Source organism: Pseudomassariella vexata (assembly GCF_002105095.1).
Source record: "Pseudomassariella vexata strain CBS 129021 chromosome Unknown BCR38scaffold_1, whole genome shotgun sequence".
Lineage (NCBI taxonomy): Eukaryota > Fungi > Ascomycota > Sordariomycetes > Amphisphaeriales > Pseudomassariaceae > Pseudomassariella > Pseudomassariella vexata.
In genome coordinates, this window is record NW_024467956.1 from 2091497 (window position 1) to 2104825 (window position 13329).

The 13329-nt window shown below is 50.7% G+C and overlaps 5 protein-coding genes across 5 annotated transcripts; 1 reads left to right on the top strand and 4 right to left on the bottom strand.

Annotated features, from left to right (window-relative positions):
- Positions 1-274: 274 nt before the first annotated feature.
- BCR38DRAFT_330076 (NAD-dependent deacetylase-like protein sirtuin-5) lies at positions 275-1215 on the top strand (the record flags this gene model as incomplete). The annotated part of the gene is made up of 2 exons (XM_040854927.1): positions 275-590; positions 644-1215. 2 exons carry the CDS (start codon positions 275-277, stop codon positions 1213-1215), a joined length of 888 nt encoding a protein of 295 aa, XP_040721074.1.
- Positions 1216-1403: 188 nt separating this feature from the next.
- BCR38DRAFT_11105 (dienelactone hydrolase family protein) lies at positions 1404-2693 on the bottom strand. The gene is made up of 3 exons (XM_040853377.1): positions 2439-2693; positions 1901-2312; positions 1404-1847 (listed from the first exon to the last, which is right to left on the bottom strand). The coding sequence occupies exons 1-3, from the start codon at positions 2527-2529 to the stop codon at positions 1592-1594; spliced, it is 759 nt and encodes a 252-aa protein (XP_040721075.1). The 5' UTR covers positions 2530-2693; the 3' UTR covers positions 1404-1591.
- Positions 2694-6435: 3742 nt separating this feature from the next.
- Positions 6436-8302, bottom strand: BCR38DRAFT_11120 (transmembrane amino acid transporter protein-domain-containing protein). Its single transcript, XM_040853378.1, has 3 exons — positions 7907-8302; positions 7405-7838; positions 6436-7337 (listed from the first exon to the last, which is right to left on the bottom strand). The coding sequence occupies exons 1-3, from the start codon at positions 8095-8097 to the stop codon at positions 6544-6546; spliced, it is 1419 nt and encodes a 472-aa protein (XP_040721076.1). The 5' UTR covers positions 8098-8302; the 3' UTR covers positions 6436-6543.
- A 623-nt stretch (positions 8303-8925) lies between these two features.
- On the bottom strand, positions 8926-9708 carry BCR38DRAFT_416997 (peptidase family S58-domain-containing protein). The gene has a single exon (XM_040859137.1). It carries the CDS (start codon positions 9553-9555, stop codon positions 9127-9129), a length of 429 nt encoding a protein of 142 aa, XP_040721077.1. The 5' UTR covers positions 9556-9708; the 3' UTR covers positions 8926-9126.
- Positions 9709-11305: 1597 nt separating this feature from the next.
- BCR38DRAFT_330500 (major facilitator superfamily domain-containing protein) lies at positions 11306-13064 on the bottom strand (the record flags this gene model as incomplete). Its single annotated transcript, XM_040854969.1, has 3 exons — positions 11306-11819; positions 11874-12779; positions 12844-13064. 3 exons carry the CDS (start codon positions 13062-13064, stop codon positions 11306-11308), a joined length of 1641 nt encoding a protein of 546 aa, XP_040721078.1.
- Positions 13065-13329: the final 265 nt, after the last annotated feature.

Consider the following 13329-nt stretch of genomic DNA (forward strand, 5'->3'; position numbering starts at 1 on the left):
AGTGCAACTCAGCGGTGCCGCGGCGAGCGGTAAACCGCGGTTTCTTTGAATTGTTCAATCAGCTTCTACCTCTACCTCTGAGCAGGCCGATCCAATGCAGAAGCTTCCCTTCCACTCATGACTGACTCCGGTCGTCATGTCCCCCCCCCCTTGGCCCACATGCAGCTCCCCAGGTTGATCTTGCATCCTCATCCTTGCCGCATCACTACATCCCCGCATCACCATCAGCAACATCCAGGCGCGTCTTCCCCAATCGACGGTAAGCAAGACAAAGATGCCTAGGACGGACGTGAACGAGTTCAAGCAGCTCATCAACGGCTCGACGCGGATTTTAGCCCTCTGCGGCGCAGGGCTATCGGCCGCGTCGGGCCTACCCACATTTCGAGGAGCGGGCGGCCTTTGGCGCAACCACGAACCGACGTCATTGGCGACCCCGGAGGCATTCGCGATTGATCCGGGACTGGTTTGGCTGTTCTATGCCTGGCGACGGCATATGGCCCTTAAGGCGAAGCCGAATAAAGCACACTATGCCCTTGCAGAGTTGGCCAAGAAGAAGGAGCACTTCTTGTGCTTGTCGCAGAATGTTGACGGTGAGCATATGCTCGAACATGTGCGATTATCAGACTGACGATGAATCCACCAGGCTTATCACCACGTGCCAGTCACCCCACTAGGTCTCTCCGGCTCCTTCACGGCAACTTGTTCGACCTGAAATGCTTCAACCAATGCGGCTACATTGAACCCAACGTTCTCCGCGATCCCCTCTGCCCGGCCCTCGCGCCCGCCGCCGAGGACTACCCGCCTGACCAGACGATGCCTCTCCTCGACCCGACCATCCCCACGCCCAAAATCAAGTTATCAGATCTACCGCAATGCCCGAATTGCAAGGAGGAGGGCAAAGCATCGCCCTTGCGGCCCGGTGTCGTCTGGTTCGGCGAAAACTTACCGGATGGCATGCTGGAGGAGGTTGACGATTGGGTCGAAGAGGGTAAGATCGATGTTATGCTCGTCATTGGAACTGCGGCTGCGGTCTATCCTGCTGCGGGTTACACTCAGATGGCGAAGGCGCGGGGGGCTGTGGTCGCAGTGTTCAACCCTGACGTGAGTGCTCGTGCGGGTTTGGGTGGGAACGATTTCTTCTTTCAGGGAGACTCAGCGTATTTCCTTCCCAAGGTGCTTGAGGATATTATTGGAGAGGTAAACGTTCCCGAGTAGGGCATCCTGTTCCATGTCTCTGATAGGCTGTGGAGAAGATGGGTGTTATCATTGCGTTTTCGTTGCTTGTGCCCGACAAGGCACAGTCAGTCTAGGTGATATGAGGGTTCTTGGCCTATTACGGCAAGTAGACTCGGAGTTCATATAGCCAGATTCACACCAGGCCCCAGTAAGTTTCAGTACGACTTGTATTTTCATGTTCACACGGTCTAAGAAGGTCCAAGACCATGGCAGTCCTGAGACGCAGCTTGATTTGGTCATTAATTAAGCACAATGTACTTTCGACTGATTCATGAGTAAAGAGACAAAATACAGATGTCAGCAATACTTATACTTGTAAAGATTTCCGAGTATGCTGATCAAGTTCAGGCCAAACTCACAGATACTTCGAGAGGAACTCCGCAATCTGTTTGTACCCTCTTTCATACTCGCTTCTGTTCTTCTCATCGTCCAATTTGGATCTTGCTCCCATCCACCCGTGGAACATAGTCTCGTAGGTTTCAACATGACCAATCTTACCAGGCTTAGACAGTATTTCTTTATATTGCGCAATGACATCCACCGGCTCACCAGGGGAAGCCAAGCAGATATAAGGTACCGTCAGCGCCTCAGCATCCCGAGCATCGACGCGACTAGATACACGCAGTCAGTCTCATAGGAACCTCTCCAGAACTTCTGTACTCACCTAGGATGTGCCGTTCCCCCAACCACAAATATCCTCCCCTCTCCCTCATTCCCCTCCCCACAAACAAGGACACTCAACTTCCCTCCCCAACAAAGCCCAAAAACGCCCCACCTCTCACCTACACTCTTCCACTTCTCACCCGCCTCCTTGCGTACCTCGAGCACCTTGGCTAGATTGGCTTCGGCGTCCGCCCGCTCGGCACGCCACTGCCCCAAAGCGGCCTTCTTCTCGTCCGTGTCGGGGGGCACCCACGCCGGGTTGCAAGGCGTGCCGTTGAAGAAGTCCGGGACGAGAACCAGGCAGTTGAGCGCAGAGGAGAGACGGTCTGCACCTTGGAGGGTTTGCGGCGCGGCGCCGAAGATGTCGTAGATGTCGATTATGGCCCGGGTGGGGTTTGGTGGGCCGGTTGTGTCTTGCATTATGTGAGTATGTACTCATTTGGTTTTTGAGTGTTGGTGCGATGAAGTGAAGGGGAGTGAATGGATATTGTGAATGTCTGAGAGATTTAGGGTAACGCAAGAGCTGTGACACGACATACAGGTCTTCAAGCCAGCAACTGTGTCCCACGTTCCCTGGGGAGTATAGTCCGAGACGACGGGAGCAAGCTTGGAGCATGCGTCGGTTGCCATTTTGAGAGCGAGAGTGTGGTTTGATTGGTGAATGGTATAAAGACGATGTGGAGTAATGTGGATTGGGTGCCAAGATCAGCACTGGTCCGATTGTGTCGTCGTCGAGATTGTCCCGTTGTCGAGATTGTCCAAGTGATAGACAGGAGGGTCAATCTCCATCATTCATTCGGATCCTGGCGTCATGGATTCTGTAGCCCAATAGATCATAGGTGGAGAATACCCGCGTGTATAGCCGACCTCGGCTCCGAGCTCGGAAGTGGTATACAGTAGAGAAACGCGTGCACCTAGGGTGGCCGGCAATCTCACCACTAATTTGTATGCATATCAATGTATGCAGTAGGCGAAGTACAGGTATGATTTAGAAACCCAAGAGCTTCGAGTACTTTGTAGCGATTTATGATACTAGTCAGAAGTTATTTTGTTGTTGTGTTTACTACATCGCCTAGGAAGGCTAAAAGAGAAAGAAGCAACTAACCGTCTTGACCACCTTTTTGCATGCACCCCCATTTTATAGGGAAATCATGCGCCTTAACAACAATGCGTCTCTTAATTCACCTCGCAAGTACTCTAAAACTACATCTAAAATGGCTCATCTGGAGGAATACAATCTGGACGATTGTAAGCAGCGAATCGAACGTGCTAAAGAGCTTGTACATCAGGGCTATTCCTAGGCCGTAGCAGCCTGTTGGTACAGTATTAAGGAGACTGCAATGTCCTACGTATTCATTACGGTGTTCCGCGCCGCGGCGCCGCCTCCGGATAACAAAAGTTAACTAAAGAGCAAGAGAAAGCTATCGTAAATTGAATACTACGTGAAGAAATATGCGGACGGGCTCCGATTAAGCGTTATATAGCCGATTGTACGACCGAAATCCCCCTTACCTAAAGGGATAATGATGTACCCGGCTAACACTAGGGGGGTCACTTCGTCAGCCGCTATCCATAGATACGTACTAAAATTAGGCGCGTCGTAGACGCTAGCCGAGTTAGAGCGTCCGGTTCGAATAAGATCCGAGATACACTGGTGAAAGCGATGGGAATAGCTTCATCGCCGAAAGGCCTACAGCCGCGCCAGCGAGCCCCCAAGCCATGTGAAAGAACGTCTTCCAAGGTACAAGACACGCCGACAAGGCCTAAGCCAAGCCGCTGTCACTTCTGTTAAGAATCCTTTGAGTCAAGAAACCAGTTATTTGAGCAACTCCGTACAAGTGGCACGCATTACCGCCAGCGCCAGCCAAACTCACGATCCCCTTCACACTGGCCAGTCGCCGCCTTCAAAGTCGGACATACAGCAGCTAGCAACATTGATACAAAAATACTTTGGCCTGTCAACTGAATTGAAGCCTTCGGGGCCTCCGCCATACAGAATTTGGCTTAAGAATTCTCCTCCGAACCCAGCGATTTGCGTAACTTGGGTTATTTGGTCTTCGGCAAGTACCCTACATTGAGCGTACTGAGGGCAGTATAATTTTCCATTGTGGCCGGGCATTTGCTATGTAGCCCCGAGGAGGATCACCCTATAGCTGTACATAAGATAGATAGCCCAAGAGGGCCTTCGGCCAGCCAGATAGCTTAGCTAACCAAGCTTTCCCAACACAACTATTCACGCCCCATATGCTCACGCATCGCCTACTACCACCAAGAGCCTAGGGCTTGTGCTTTCTGCAAGGCTATTATACTCCAGGCCGCCGAGACAGCCAAATCACGTATCGAAAACGAGCAATCACATAAAAAACTTGATAAATACGCTCCAGATATACGCCAGCCCGTCGAGCCTGGCCCGAATAAAGTGCTCATTAACTTGTCAGCTATCCGAACAGTCTAGGATAAGCGAAATAAGCGAATACGACCTATTTTACCAGGTAAGTAGTTGAAATTGATCCTGTTCTCGAAGGAAGAGCCCCTCCTGAAACGAGGGCTCGAAAGAATGTATCTCAGGTTTCGGGCGCTTAAATAAAGTGTGTTTTGTAAATAATAAACGAGGACGAAGTATTCGGGTTGATAAGGTGGTCAATGCGGTTAACTATTTGTAGTACCAGTCAAGTGATTTTTGGAATTTGATGTACAAACTGGTGTGAGGAAACCCCTGGAAAGGTGACAAACTCGGAAGTACACGCAAGTATGTTCTTAATCATGGATTCTGTTCAAGGCAGATTGCTTTCTTCCTGATGCGGGATCCTGCAAATCGTACTTAATTAGGTGATGGATGCTGGCTTGCCATGCCTGATCACATCGATATAGATTCGTATATTGCTTACGCTGAACACGGTGGAGATAGTTTGCACTATTTTCCGACGCCCGCCATCTCCCCCTTTCAATGCTAGACAAACTTACTAAGCATTACCTTGCTTAGAGTGACCTCAACGATGGCGGCAGAACTGTGATCAGGTTTACAGTTATAGCATGGTTGATAGTTCTCTGACTGTCGTCAACACACGAGATAGTAAGACAAAGGACAGCGACAAAAAGGACACAGAGCTTTCCTGGTTCGTCGGGCGTGACCGTGTAGATCCTGTAGTCGTACGGCTTTCCAAAAAGACACCCGGCATTACGTTCAACCCGGGCCGGTCTCGAATTACTTGTTGATGGTACCCCGAAACCGACACTCAAGCTTTCGGCGTTCGTGGACGAAGGAGGAATTGTTGGCCGCCACGGTGTCCTAACGGAGCGGAGCCGCATGGAATTCGTTGTGGTACTTCTACCCAATAAGTGTGCGCGGGGTTGCATCGAATGGTTGCGCAAGCACCAACACAAGAGAGCTGGAGGTGGCGGCGGTGTGGAGTGCTCTGTCTGTGTCTGGGGTTTCGAGGCTTGTGAACCACTTGGGGTGGGACCGCGAGGATATGGCCAGGAAATATGGGGAGCGGCCGAGTTTTAAGGTGGATTGCGACGAGGATCCGGTTCCTTCACCGCTGAATGTGCGGTTGCGCAGCGCTTGGCGGAACACAATGACACTGTTGTTTGCTTTGTACGAAAAGGAGTATCGACCAACTTTAGAAAGAGGACTTGAAAAACCATCCCTACGTGAGTACTTTGCAAATTCAAGCATCGCTCAGAAATCTGTTCACTTCGAGTTCAAGACCATGCATGTGGCTTCCCCTTGCTAGTCCGGGTTCCTTATATGAGTGGATGGACTTTCTGATTTGAGCAACTGTATTTTTATGCATGAGAAGCGACAGCATTGCCAAGGAGCTGAGGTAAAATATTCTTCTGTATCTTAGAGTTGTGTATGAATCTGAGGTGCTACTATGTGAACCCAAAGCTGGAGCTGAATGTTTGATATATCCATGTTGTCGTTTCTGATTCCCTGTTGAAAATGCCCTCAGTTGAGAAACTTGAATTCCTTGTCCATGGATGCCCTCATTCCATGTTGATGAAGAAATTAGCAATTCTGGACAGGTCAAGTATTTGACACGTTGGAAAACGAGATATGCAAAGCCCTTCCCACCGAAAGAAAGGGACCAATGAAAATGAGTTTGGTAAAAAGCGTTGTGTGCAGGTATGGAACACCAACGCAGACTTGGAGGGGTTACTATTTGTCCACACATACTCTGTCAATTTCAAATCCCTTCTTCACGCAATCTGTCTTTGATATACATTGGTTGGAATCGATGTTGCGATAGGCATCCTGGCTTTCAGCCACGCCCTAAAAAGGTATAGAAGTATGCAAGCGAGATGAAGGATGCCAATCACGCGCCAAAGAAACAGATGAAGGACATGATCGACATCTCATTCACTGGGACGCTTGGGAGTAGCAACAAATGCCTGGCAAGGTTTACGAGTACTAGTGGGACAAGATCAACAAACTCTTGAACAGTGGTCGTCGTCGGTCGGAGGATTTCGACATAGTCACGTGTTATGTTCAAAAGACTTCGCTCAAAGAGGCTGTGGAGAACACATTATACAAGACGAATATATTTTATGGGCCTGCAATAGGATTTGGCCACTAGAGCTCAAGGTCATAGCAGTTAACTTGGTATTGTTGTTTTGAACCCACCACCTCCACTGGTATGCCTACACATTACTTTTACAGCTCCATGGCTCTGCCCCTGTGGTGTCTGCTGCCATAGCCTCCCCAGAGCTCCATAAACCCATGATGCAAAGAATAAATCCGGTCAAAAACAAGCCCATATTCGCGCAGAACCCAGCAATTCTCTTGCCGTTTTTGAACCATTCGCCCTTGTTCATAAAGAGCCACAGAATCCCGGGAAGTCCGTACGAGAACCAACTGGCGAACAAGGCGCAAACCAGCCCCAACAAGTTGCTGAAGACGGGGATCGACTCGGCGATGACAAGGGCGATGAACCACACGGTGATAGTGATGCCAAACCACCCAACCGCCCCCAGTTTCGTCCGCTTGGCAATGTGCTTCGTTCCGCCGAAGACTCGTACGAAAATGTACTTGGCGGCAATGTGGCCATAAATAACACCGGCAATAACAATAGTCGGCATAGCAATGCCCCAAATGGCCTTCCTGATCTGGAGAGAACCAGCTGCTGTGAGAGCCGGAGACGGAACATCGGGTCCGACGTAGAAGTAGATGACGACCGCGGCGACGAGGTAAATGGTGGTGTCGCAGATCTGCAGGAGGGCGAGGGCCTTGGGCCACTCCTCGGGCTTCTTGAACTCGGAGATTACGCCGAAGAAGCACGAGTGCCCGGAGAAGGCCACGGCGATGTTGGTCACGGACAGGAAGGCCGAGGTGAAGCCTATTTGGCGGCTAACGTCGATGCTGCCGCTGCCGATGGGCCGCTCGATGGCGACGTCAATGACGGTCATCATGACGGCGGTGAAGATGGAGAAGAAAGCTTTATTGAACTTGTCAGAAACAAATCTTGGACTGCATTTTGGCCAAGGGGAAATGCGAGTGCTCACATCCAAACGACATGTAACTCGCATATTTCAGCGTCCTCGGCGTGTTCAGCACCCAAAACACCGCCAGCCCCACGAAAGCCCAAACAATGGTACACGTCGAGCTATCCGACAGCGTGTTAAGGCAGATGGTCCAAGTCAACAGATGACTTCCCATGACGAAAATCTGGAAGGTGGTCTGCGCCCAGCCAAGCAACTCCTGGAAGAACCGACCCATGCCGATAGTCCGGCCCATGACTTCTCCCGCGTCGCCAAAACTTTGCACCCATGGATATTTGCGTCGGAAGTCGCCGAGGACTAGACCTGAATAGCTCGATAAGATGCCCATGAGGACGATCAGGGCAATGCCCGGCGCGAGACCGAGGTTAGCCACGACGGCCGGAAGCGAGAGGATGCCGAGGGAGACGGTCTCGGCGATCATGATTATGCCGGCTTGCCTGGGTGATTTGTTAGTTTTTGAAGCTTCATAGAGGGGTTGATCTGATCCCTGGTTTCAGTCACATACCACCACGTCAGTGTCCTGTAATTGATATCCAAGCCGTCCCCTTCCTGGGTAAAGCTTGGCTCTGCCTCGGTTATTGGAGCATTGGGCGATTCGGTCTTGCCGTGAAGCTTCTTGTCCCCGAAGTTCTCAGACGATGCAGAGGTCTTCTCACCGGCGAGGGTATTCGGACTCTCTGCAGTCATGGTGGCCATTGGAGGTTCAATTGGGGGTGAGCTGGTAGCTCACTGACGCGCGGCACGGTTTCCAGGTGTTGACTGGTGGTTTATTATTATGAGCAAATGGCGTAAGGTTCAAGATACAGGGACGGGAAAATCAGAAAACTAGATGCGAAACCCAACGGATATCCTCAAAAATGGCATGAACCGCGCCGCCGTGATCGGACTGAAAGGCTTTGAAATGCCCCTGGGCCAGGCGAAAGTCTCGCCATCTTAAGTTACGGGGCCGTCCGCCCGTGCCGTTCCGGCTGCGTGTTTGGGTCTCTGTTGAAAGTACCGAGGTTGGTTGTGAGCTACTTGGCCGTCCTCCTAAACCTAACTAACTCGTCTTTTCTTGGATTCTAGACCCACATGTCCATATGGAGTTTCCACGGGGCTGTGGGCTGTGAAGATGGGCATATCCACGTATGGAATACTACTTAAGACCACTCGGTATGTAAGTGCGGCGCATGACCGAGACACTTCGATGAAGCAATCTCATGGCAGCATCTCCCACGAAAGCAAAAACATCGAAAGCCACCCATCTCAAAAGTTTGGTGGCGAGCGCACCTAATAGTAATGCGCGCAAAAATAATGCCCAGACGCATCCTGGAAACTCTGTCATCGCGCCACTATAAAATTTTTCGTATTTTGTAATCGTTACGTTATAGCGTTCCCCGCAAAATGTTGAGCCTCCTCCACAGTGGATACCTGCGCGTAGGGTCCAGTCGGTCCAATTGCAAGCCATCTGATGACTTTGACGCATTAGACTAAATGAAGCTCAAAAGCATCTGATGTTTTATGATCATTTAATGCAACACAAGATGATAACCCGTTCTCGAACCACCATCATATCTGATTGGCCCGACTCGGACTTAGGTTTGGACTTGGGTTTAGACTTACTTCGTGGTTCCTCTCAGTCTCTCATATGCAAATGGACCGTGTCCTCATGGGTCCTTCCCCAGGGTAATCGGAGGTCCCTCCATTCAGGAGCGACAACGAAATTCTTGTATCGCTGTGTCTCCGTTATGGACTCGCCGGCTTAACGATAGACTCCTGGTTTGGGTGAAGTATATCCTTCATATACCCTCTTCTGTATCTCTTCAAGAGGTCTTCGACCACATCTCGCGGCAGCGCTTTGGTTTCGACCCCACGGAAGCCTTTCATCGTCTCGGCCGAGGTCATGGCGTTTAGAACGGCTTCTTCGGTCGCCTCCGCCGTGGCCATGAATAGTGTGTCGATCAGCTGGCTCTTCACGGTTTCCACGTTATCCGTCTCTAGAAACGGTGGTAGACTGGTCATGCCATCCCATTTGGCTGGGAGCTCGGGCTTGTTGCCGGTTGACAATGCCATGAAGAATTCCCCGCTGAAGTTTCTACCGACGCCGTGTCCCGAAACCTGTGAGAGTCCCATGCCGGATCTTTGGGCTATCCGTTGGAGTTGGTGCGGTACCATAGGGACGTCGGTACTGAGAAACAGTCAGACAAGTGTACGAAGTGGATGCGAGACAGCCCTATCTCCATTTACATGATCAGTACGAGGCAGCCTGCAGGTGTTGTTAGCTTTGTGTCATGATGTAGGCGAAAATGAATGTTACGAACTTCCTTCCGCAGCTTTACCACTTTCTGGCACTTGTGGAACTGTGATCTTGTCCCCCCTGCCCCCCCTGCCCTTGACTTTAAGATCTTGCTGATCGGCACCCCGTCAATCTGCAAATCTACTGGACTCCCGTAGTTGTTCTGCACTATAACTCCGAGTGTGTAAGTTTTGCCGTTGTCACCCTTAAGCAGTCTCGAACTCGTCCCTGTCCCAGCCTTGAACCCATGGCTTCTCATTGGCGCCCCTCCCCCATGGTTCCCCTCTAGAACCTGTGTTTGAGTTTCGGCCAGCTTGATCGCCTCTAGCACATGGTCTTCCGTAATCGGCGTCCGACCAGCAGAATCCTTAGTATTCACTCTCTACAATCGCAGGCACCCTATCATATCCACGCACTATTCAACACACTGCATGCTTAGCTAGAAATATGGTCCCAGGTCAGAATTCATTTCAACTCTCGGTAATGTTAGCCAAAACACTACTCCTGAAAACCTGGTCTGGAGCACTCATCTTTATTCTTCCAAATATCATGGACCGACTGTCTTCTACAGCAATTCTCGCACTCCCTCCAATCCAATCTTTTTACTTCGAGACGTTTGATTTTACCACAAGTCCGGAAGCCGCCTGAACGGGTCGCGGATCGGCATATGTGCTGCAGGTGTCGTAATCCTTCGGGCCGTGGAACTGGTTGCACATACCACAGAAGAACTGCCGGCAATCGTATTGTTGGCACATATTTGATTTCGGTTTTAGTAACGATGGTTGATGGAGGTATGAGTATGGGCAGGTTTTATTTTTTTGATTTTGGTTGAGAAATCATGGAGGATTGTGATGTTGATTGAGCTCAGTTAACCTACGTCAGGTGTAACGGTAGAATGTTACCTATCTAACTAGTGTACATTGTTACGGAGTAACTAGGGCTCCGCCAGTGGACTGTGTGCCACTAGTCCTCTGTTAAGAAATAAAGCCATTTCCGTAGGTAGTTTAGTATTTACTTTGTACAGCAGAATACTCGGGGGCAAGAGGGGTACCAGCATTATATAATGTTGGTGTTGTCATCCGACAAAGGCTCTAGGTGAATACAATGAACTCGGTGCATGTGCCATCTTGCTCTTCGACAATGGGTTCGAGGCGGTAGAAAGCAGATAATCATGTTGGGGCTCTTTCTCTGTGCATCATGACTAAACGGGCTTTCCATATTCGTCAAGTGGAAATATCGACCGACTGTCGTCGTGGTAGAATTGAAATTGCGATGTCTCACATCAACTAACCAAGACGCAATTCCGAGAATGCACACTGTGCCCCTAACATTCATCGGTAGTCTTTACGGTTTGGATTCTAAGAAATGACCAACGCGAACGATTTGGAGATGGTTACACATAAGTTACTTGGTGGTGCTACACCAGATTACGCCATCGTAGTTAGCTTCGTGATTCTCTGTTGCGATTCACTGCGGCGCCTGATAGCAAATCCATTTTCTGAAATAAGGTCAACTTGATTTTCTCAACGTCGCCCCTTTCTGCCATCTCCTGTTGCCACTTCGACTAGATACACATAGTAACGCGTCGCAAATTTGACGTTTGAAAATTACTCAACGTATCCGCGCCGTTCAGTGAACCAGTCCCATGTCAATCCTCTTCCCAACCTCTCTCCAATACTCAACCCTCTTCATCTCTCTGAACCTCTTACCCCACTTGATCATAATCAAGAATGCACTGCAGATGGCCAACCCCACAAATGCCACGCTTATAAAACAATTCTGGTATCCCAAATTCTTCAACCATGGCGTGATGCCGTATCCGATGGCAAAACTCATTGTGTTTCGTATCAGGATGCATGTCGTCAAGGCATCGCCCGAGATATCGCGGTAGGTATCCACAAGATAGGATACAGATAGAGTAATTCCCATGGTGTTTGCAAACGCAGTCGTGCCCATGGCGAAGACGAGGCCAAACCAGTGTACTTTGTGAGCAGCTCCAACGCCCCAGAGAATCAGTGACGAAGGAATGACCATTGCCGATACGGCAAATATCCACAGACGGTGTTCCGGTTCGGAGATACCGTTGTTCTTGCGAGCGAGACGGATTACGAAACGGTCTGAAAAGACGCCAGTCAAGGCAGAACTGTGATGCAATTAGCATGTTGGACCAAGAGACGCGGGGCGTGAGTGTGCATACGCTGCTATTACTCCAATCATGCAAGATATATAGCTCAATCCTACCATCGCGGCACTGAAGTTATATGGTGGCGAACCCAAGATGATCGAGCTCGTCGCATTGAGGATATTGAAGTAGATCAGATAGGTCCCGTAGCTGAACCCAGAGTAGAACACGACAGGCCACGAAAGAAGCTTGAGAGACTGCCAGGCTCTGTAATACATCATAAATGGCCGGGGCTTGTCGAAAACGGCCAGTTTCTGCCAGAAGGTCTTGGTACTGGTGGCAGAAGACTCGGCTTTAATCGTCGCTATGAAGATTGCATCGGCAGCAGGAGTTGATTTCACTCCGTACTCCTTTTCGCCTGACGGCGGCGATGTCGAAACCACCCCAACGGTCCGTCTATCATAGTTGGTTTCCTCCATGAAGAAAAAGAGGAATATCCACGTCGCGCCGCAGAAGATGGCAGGGAAGTAGAACACCCACTTGTAGCCCATGCTGTCATTAATGAACCCACAAATGATGGGTGCAAAGAAGTTGCTCCCTGCGAGCGTGAAGGCGTACCATCCCATGTACGTGGCACGCTCATGGGCGAAGAAGAGGTCGGCAATGCTCGTCTCCGGAAGCGCCTCAATCGGCGCGGCAAAGAACCCTGTCAAGACGCTCTTTGCGATCCACTGCCCCTTGCCGTGAGCGTACGGTCCCCAGACGGTGACTGCCGTAAGTGCAAGCAGAGAGAAAAGGTAGATGAAGCGTTTTCCGTACTGCAGCGCAAAGGGTTGCCAGAAAAGGAGGCCCCAGCCGAGAAGAAGGAACATGTATCCGGTTCCTGCGTTCAAGTCGGCCTCGGTAACGTCGAGGGCTTCGGATAGCGGCACGAGCACAGAATAGACCACCGAGAGCGCCATGCCGTTGAACCAAGTGTATCTGCACCGAGAGGATCAGCCGTACAACACACCACCGCCGCCGAATGCTGCTTCTGAGGACCTACAGGAGAGCGCATGCCAAAGCCAAATACTTTCGTCCCGGGCTCCAGTTCAGGGGGTCGTCGGGGTCAGCGGAAGGGGTCGGCACCAGGACAATATCCACCTGGTTCCTCGCATGGCGCGTGGCCAGTGTGTGCTCCAAATCGACGAGATGGACGGTGCCGGGTATCGCGGACTCGTCGATGTCGCTGTGATCAGCATTGGGGTTCGTGGTGGTGGCCGCCATGGCAGGTGCATTGAGATATTTGCGGGATGTTGAGCATGGAACAGGCAGAGTAAAAGACAAACGTCGAGGCTGTATCCAGTTGCGAGTGAACGGGATTTTGTCAGCATCCTTACACCAGATGTTACCCAGAAGCTCAGGTGATCAGCGACCCCGCGGAAGGGAGGGATACTCGGGTCGCTCCTTCCTCGCAACCAAGGCGCGTTTGCGCATGCATGGGCCCACTTGTAGCTCGCCTTTCTTCGATGCGATAGGCCTAAAGTGCCGG

Coding starts and splice junctions, on each gene's coding strand:
- BCR38DRAFT_11105 (XM_040853377.1), bottom strand. CDS start 2,529: ATGGCAACCGACGCATGCTCCAAGCTTGCTCCCGTCGTCTCGGACTAT. Junction 2,313..2,438: donor AGTTGCTGGCTTGAAGACCT/GTATGTCGTGTC, acceptor ACATAATGCAAG/ACACAACCGGCCCACCAAAC. Junction 1,848..1,900: donor GGGGGAACGGCACATCCTAG/GTGAGTACAGAA, acceptor GCGTGTATCTAG/TCGCGTCGATGCTCGGGATG.
- BCR38DRAFT_11120 (XM_040853378.1), bottom strand. CDS start 8,097: ATGGCCACCATGACTGCAGAGAGTCCGAATACCCTCGCCGGTGAGAAG. Junction 7,839..7,906: donor TACAGGACACTGACGTGGTG/GTATGTGACTGA, acceptor CAAATCACCCAG/GCAAGCCGGCATAATCATGA. Junction 7,338..7,404: donor GAGTTACATGTCGTTTGGAT/GTGAGCACTCGC, acceptor AGTTCAATAAAG/CTTTCTTCTCCATCTTCACC.
- BCR38DRAFT_416997 (XM_040859137.1), bottom strand. CDS start 9,555: ATGGTACCGCACCAACTCCAACGGATAGCCCAAAGATCCGGCATGGGA.